Source organism: Amphiura filiformis, chromosome 6 (assembly GCF_039555335.1).
Source record: "Amphiura filiformis chromosome 6, Afil_fr2py, whole genome shotgun sequence".
NCBI classification, from domain to species: domain Eukaryota; kingdom Metazoa; phylum Echinodermata; class Ophiuroidea; order Amphilepidida; family Amphiuridae; genus Amphiura; species Amphiura filiformis.
In genome coordinates, this window is record NC_092633.1 from 59,299,612 (window position 1) to 59,307,222 (window position 7,611).

The 7,611-nt window shown below is 35.7% G+C and overlaps 1 protein-coding gene across 1 annotated transcript in view; it reads left to right on the forward strand.

The window, feature by feature from the left end:
* The window catches only part of LOC140154678 (uncharacterized), a 52,212-nt gene extending 49,400 nt beyond the window's left edge, over positions 1–2,812 (forward strand). Inside the window, exons 13-15 of the mRNA XM_072177245.1 lie at positions 633–761; positions 1,870–1,959; positions 2,592–2,812. Coding sequence (XP_072033346.1) covers positions 633–761; positions 1,870–1,959; positions 2,592–2,812 — 440 coding nt within the window. The remainder of the gene's footprint in view (positions 1–632; positions 762–1,869; positions 1,960–2,591) is intronic.
* Positions 2,813–7,611: the final 4,799 nt, after the last annotated feature.

Consider the following 7,611-nt stretch of genomic DNA (forward strand, 5'->3'; position numbering starts at 1 on the left):
CGCTACTATGATGAGCTTAAAGCTTTAACTAAGAGAAGAGAATTATAAGAGCTGAAGCGGTGAGACTTTACGTGGTGGTTAGATAACGCCGAAAATAAGCTTTTTCTTCAAAAAAGGAGGTTTCTTGGGCTACACTGGTCAGCAATTTCTTGTGAACTGTGCTGAAGTACTTTTGAATGTGATATCCAAATTTTTGTTTATTCCCATTCTGTGCTCTGTTTTAAAAAATCATTGTTAGGCCTATACAATTCTCAGAATTACACCGATACCTACAAAATGCATCCAGTGGCGGCACTAGGGGGAACAAGGAATGAATTTCCCCCAATATATTTCTTTCCCCCAGTCCCCCCACTTTTAAGCCAAAACCTCACAAATTCGGCGTGAATTTTGTGCAAAATTAGATGATATTACCCCTCTGAAATTATCTTTGCTCTCCCCCCATGCACCACCCTCCAAAATGAATCCTGGCGCCGCCACTGAATGCATCATATCTTCAAATGTATACATGGTATAAAAAACAATCAACTGAGTGTTCTTTTAAAGCCTGTTTTAAAATCTGTACATATATAATAATGTCAAACCATGATTTTACACTATACAGACAGTAACTAGTTTTTTTATTTCCCAATCAGCTGGTACTGAAATTGCATTGATGAAAGGAAAGGCAGAGCAGAGCAGTCTCGCTCATGGTGGAAAACCGGATAGGGCTATTGATGGCAAGACTGATGGAGAATGGGGCAAAAATTCTTGCACTCATACAAGTGAGTATGGCAGGCGATTATTCTTCAATACACTTTAAAACAATGGCATAAATGCATTTTTACTCTGCTTAATTTTGAAACTCATAAAAGATTCTTAAAAAGTTTTCTACACGAGCCTTAAAATAGTACAAATTAATGTGCACATTTGGAAATTCTCAGTTCACCCAAATCAATGAAGCACAAATATGATTTAGTAGAAAAAGGATAAGCTACTGTATTCTATTTAATGTGGTTTCATTACACCAAGGTTATACTATAGACGAATCTAATTTCACGCATTCAAACCTACAATTACTAGAACTTTGAAGAGGGCAGTCCAAAGAAATTTTGTTCAGTATCCTTCAGGCAAGTCAGAAACATTTTCAAAAAAAATTGTTAAAACGATCTGGTCACGGAACGTTAGCGCTGTCACTCTACTAAATACACGATGTATGACGTAGTGATATTATAAATTATATACCTCATATATAGATTCCTGTCATCTGATTGGTTGAAAGTGCAGTCATTGAATTAACTATGCCCGCAAAATGAACTATGGACCGGTCCATGGAAATGAACTATGGACCGGTCACGTGCGTTACGATCAAACTGCGAGTTTTTCCCAGCGTAAAATGATATTACGCACGCGTTAATTTTTCACGCGCTATAATTACGCAGAAATCGCAGATTGTAATCTGTGTGTCGTTCGCATTGAAACTATTAATTTCTCTTCCCAAAATCGATGCTTTTAACCAAACAGATGACAAGAATCTTAAGATTTGGTATATAAAACAAATATTGACTGCTTTTTGTTCGGGGCATGGTTAAAATTATAGGCCCAAGGTGATCTCAAAACCATGACTATGCCCTCGGCTACGCCTCGGGGCATAGTCATGGTTTTGAGATCACCTTGGGCTATAATTTAACCATGCCCCGAACATAAAAGCAGTCAATATTTGTATACTATATCATATATAATTGGGTAAACAGAAGCATCGCAAATAATTAGAAAAGTGTGTTCCCCTGATATACTTAAATGTTTCTTCATTTAAGGCCAAGTTCACTGTACTTTTATGGCTGCATATTATTTTGAATAATGATGATCATTTTGATCTTTATCACCCGACAGAATCCGAAAAGGGTGCTTGGTGGTCGGTAGACATGGGTAAAGCTAAATGTGTTGGAAAAGTGGTGATTTACAATAGAAAGGATTGCTGCAGTGAGTACAAAATTATTTCAATTATTTCTTTTATTATGGACTTTTATGGTACACTGATTTCATTCCGGATGTTCTTTCAATGAAATACATGACTCGGTGGTGTCTTAGTAGTGACAAATATCAAATAACGACCACAAAACGGGACGCAATGAATAATCATAAAGAATATATTATATTTTATTATTATTAATATATTATTATTATTATTATTATTATTATTATTATTATTATTATTATTATTATCACTTACCACTATAATAACTATTTATGCGAAGTTAATGCAAAAATTAACACGCAAAGAAGACTATGTCTACTGCGCATACTTATTGCACTGGTGCTAAAAATGCAATATATGCGCAATTGTAATAATATAGGAAATAAGTTTCGCAATTTATGCAATTTTACGCCAAAAAATGTTGCATATTAAGCTGAGAATATGTTGCATCATTAGTGTTATCATTATTATTATTATTTTTATTATCATTATTATTATTATTATTATTATTATTATTATTATTATTATTATTATCATTAGTAGTAATACTAGTAGTAGTAGTATGATTATCATCATCATCATCATCATCATCATTTTTAATATATATATATATATATATTTTTCAATACCCATACAGAGGAACGTCTTAAAGGAGCCCGTATCCACGTGGGATCAGACAAAAATAGAAATAATCCAGTTTGTGGAATAATTAAGGCCAAAGACATAAAAAACAAATCGGTTTTGGAAGTATCCTGCAACCTCAAAGGTCGATACTTGAGTGTTAGCTTGCCTGGAAAAGATTATCTTACATTGTGCGAGGTTAAAGCTTTTGCCGGGGACTGTGATGGAGGTAAATAATGAGAAGACGCCATCATCGATGCGCACTTCGTTACCATGGTAGATGGCTCATTTAAGACAGAACATCTGTGCCCGTGGAACTATCCACGTGCGCAATGACTATGTGCGCATCTGTGAAGGCGTCCTTTGAACATGATTCTGAGATTACCAAAATTTGAAATCCTTCGAACATTGCAATTGTTAAATATACAGGTTTTTTTATTCATGGTTTTGTAAATTGTAAACTATTTATATTATTGTCTTTGTTCTTTATAAAATAATTAAATCAAAGTTTTCATTTCCATGGGTTTTGTGATTCTTGAGTTAAAGAAAATAACATAATAATGGGAGTTTTGCCTTCCCCGATAAAAATCATGGACATTATGGCAGAAAATTACATCCCTTATATGCTTTAAAGAATATAACAGACAGAATTCATATATATAGAACCCAACGTACGGCTAGGAGATTTCAGGGATACAAAGGAAGAATATGGGTTCCTATTAAATTGACGCCCATAGGAAAAACATTCTGTATACAAACCAATAAGGCATCACTATTAAAGTCTGCTTACACGTTAAACTTAATGATATAATACGGACCAATATCATGAATACCAACAACATTTATGTGGACGAAAACGCAAATATTTTCCTTATTTATGCTTTTGTGAGAACACAATCACAATTAAGTCGACTGTGTTAGTCAAAAGTCGCGACTACCGATAATATAATCGCGACAACGGCTATATATGTCGTGTAATCATTTGTAGTGAAAATTTAAATGCATCCCGAATCTGCCACTCATCCCCGTACCCGCCTTACCATTAAGAATCTTTTACCCCGGAGGCTACTACGCAAAAAGTTTCTAATTTCCCTTATTTCTTTCAAATCTCAAGAAAAATCAGAAGAATTGCCTACACTTCCTTGACTGACATTACTCTTTGACAAGGGCGTTATTATACTTTGACAAGGGCGTCAATCCGAAGTTGATGTTGATCGTGTGTGTGTGTGTGGGGGGGGGGCACAAGGTGTGTGAAATGATTTGTGAAAGAAGCCTAATTTACACTACACAGACAGTAACTAGTTTATTATTTCCCAATCAGCTGGTACTGAAATTGCATTGATGAAAGGAAAGGCAGAGCAGAGCAGTCTCGCTCATGGTGGAATAGTCTTTTTAGCCCGGGGAATAGTTCAGTTTTTACGTAATTCTTAAAAAGGAGGGCATAGCTAATTCAATGACTGCACTTTTAACCAATCAGATGACAGGAATCTATGAGGTATATAAATCAGAATATACTAATTCCCATCTCATGCCTCCGTATCTGTTTGATCTTTGTGAAAAGTATAGATAATTCGCCCTTGCACGATTCCACCATGAGCAAGGTCAGCCTCGACATGGCATTAGCACCAATGTATTTCTATCATTATTCGGATTCAGGAAAAGTATAGTTTAACCTATCTTCAATGTATAGTTCTTAAGTTATAGGCATAGAGGTTAAATGTCAAATTGTTGGCTCTAGATGGATAACACAAATCATACATCATGTACATGCTCCGATTTTGATCGAAATGGTCTCAAATTGTTCCGTTTGAAACATCATTTTATTCAAAGAATAGTTTGCCATATCTCAAGTGTTTTTAAATAATGTGCGTTAGCCTGCCTACTATGTTGCTTGTAGTATACGTCATGATACTTTCCTTATTTCTTTGAAATCTTCAATTCACATTTCAGAGCCCGAAGTGCAAGAAGAATCCTCAGAAGAAAAGGAACCGACAGAGAATCCCTCAGGTAATTATATATCACGGACATAAATTATAACTGTCTTATTTAGATTATTTACTATTACATGATTTAAGAAGAAGGTGATCTTTTGTTCATTTTACATAATTTATCACGTTCGATTCTGTCCAAATTCTGTAAGAGCCTCTTTTAAAAGTGTGAATGCATGTACTGCCAAGTCCATATTTAGCATTTCTAGATATGCATCAGATTACAAACAAACTGAATTAATAAAATAAAATTCACCTATAGGGATGTCTTTCCCATTCCATTAACAGAGCCACAATCCTATTGATTTCAAGGACAAATGAAGCTGGCACTCTCTCACTGTGTCTATAGAATTGACAGCCAAAGACCACACAAAGTAACATTCATACAATACACACAAGAGCTTATGATTGGTAAAAACCGCCATTTGAGATAAATTTGTTCATAGCTATAATTGGAAATAGAAAAGCATGTTGCAGCGTTAAAAAAATTCTGGTATTTATTCCTAGCTACAGGTCTAATGAAAAATACTATGCATGTATGGTAAAGGTGGTGCAATATGGTAATGTTGAAAGAATAATTTATGGTTATGTCATGTCGGCGCTTTGAACTTCCAATCGGCGCTTTGAAAACAGAAACTGACCAAAAAAAAATCGAATTAGTAACGTTAAGGAGGATAATGAGCATACGCAGATCATAAAAAATGAGTCATTTCAGATGATGAATGGCAACGCTGCATTCGTAGTGTGAATGAACATGGTGGTGTGCTTAGCCTGAGTCGCCCTGCCTATCTCGAACAAAATCACCATGCGTGGCTGTTGAAGACTAGTGGATTCGCCCTACTATCACGTCAATTTTTGACACGAAGATATAGGGGTGATGACGCTGTGCGATAACAATTAAGTCGACTGTGTTAGTCGAAAGTCGCGACTACCGCTAATATAATCGCGACTACGACCATATGTAGTGTAATCACTTGTAAAATTGCATCCCGAATTTGTCACTCATCCCTATAACATTAAGAACCCCTTTCTCCGGATGATAACCCACGAAGATGTTTCCAATTTAATTCCTTTATTTCAAACCTCAAGAAAAATCAGAAAAATTACGAAATAAAACCATCAGAGGGACCCAAATATATTTATGATAAGAAATGATACTGTCGATTGTCCAATATTGCTTTTCATATCAGAGTAGATATTGCATACACTTCCTTGCCTGACATTACTCTTTGAAGGTGTGAATACATGTGCTGACACATCCATATTGTAGAATTTCTAGTTATAAGCATAGAGACATTTGCTTAAAAGGTTACCTATTTCAGAGTCTTGGTTTAGTAGCGACGTAGCTCGGCTTGCGACACCATCACGGCGAGCCGCGGCGTCTTCATTCAGAGTAATGATAACGCCGTGATGGTGTCGCTAGCTAGTAACGGCGTCTTCATTCAGAGTAATGACGCCGCGATGGTGTCGCAAGCTAGTCGCTGCTAACCAAGACTCTGAAAAAAGGTAACTTTTTAAGCAAATGTCAAGAATGACAGAGTCCAATATCAGTATCCACGCTACTATGATGAGCTTAAAGCTTTAACTAAGAGAAGAGAATTATAAGAGCTGAAGCGGTGAGACTTTACGTGGTGGTTAGATAACGCCGAAAATAAGCTTCTTCTTCAAAAAAGGAGGTTTCTTGGGCTGCACTGGTCAGCAATTTCTTGTGAACTGTGCTGAAGTACTTTTGAATGTGATATCCAAATTTTTGTTTATTCCCATTCTGTGCTCTGTTTAAAAAAATCATTGTTAGGCCTATACAATTCTCAGAATTACACCGATACCTACAAAATGCATCCAGTGGCGGCACTAGGGGAACAAGGAATGCATTTCCCCAATATATTTCTTTCCCCAGTCCCCCACTTTTAAGCCAAAACCTCACAATTCGGCGTGAATTTTGTGCAAAATTAATTAGATGATATTACCCCTCTGAAATTATCTTTGCCCTCCCCCCATGCACCACCCTCCAAAATGAATCCTGGCGCCGCCACTGAATGCATCATATCTTCAAATGTATACATGGTATAAAAAACAATCAACTGAGTGTTCTTTTAAAGCCTGTTTTAAAATCTGTACATATATTATAATGTCAAACCATGATTTGTGAAAGAGGCCTAATTTACACTATACAGACAGTAACTAGTTTTTTTATTTCCCAATCAGCTGGTACTGAAATTGCATTGATGAAAGGAAAGGCAGAGCAGAGCAGTCTCGCTCATGGTGGAAAACCGGATAGGGCTATTGATGGCAAGACTGATGGAGAATGGGGCAAAATTCTTGCACTCATACAAGTGAGTATGGCAGGCGATTATTCTTCAATACACTTTAAAACAATGGCATAAATGCATTTTTACTCTGCTTAATTTTGAAATTCATAAAAGATTCTTAAAAAGTTTTCTACACGAGCCTTAAAATAGTACAAATTAATGTGCACATTTGGAAATTCTCAGTTCACCCAAGCCAAGGTTATACAAGGAATGCATAACATCCTTGATCTTCAACTTTTTAGATGAAACGATTCAATTTCCTAATATTCACATTACATCCTTTATCTTCAAGTTTTTATAGAATATCAATGTCAAATCTCATCCGCCACATCTTTGATCTTCATCTTTTTATATGAAACGAATCAATTTCCTAATATTCACATTACATCCTTGATCTTCGAGTTTTGATAGAACAAATCTCCTTCGCCACATCCTTGATCTTCATGTTTTAGATGAAACGATTCAATTTCCTAATATTCACATTACATCCTTGATCTTCGAGTTTTTATAGAACATCAATGTCAAATCTCATCCGCCACATCTTATTATAAACTATATCATATATAATTGGGTAAACAGAAGCATCGCAAATAATTAGAAAAGTGTGTTCCCCTGATATACTTAAATGTTTCTTCATTTAAGGTCTAGTTCACTGTACTTTTATGGCTGCATATTATTTTGAATAATGATGATCATTTTGATCTTTATCACCCGACAGAATCCGAAAAGGGTGCTTGGT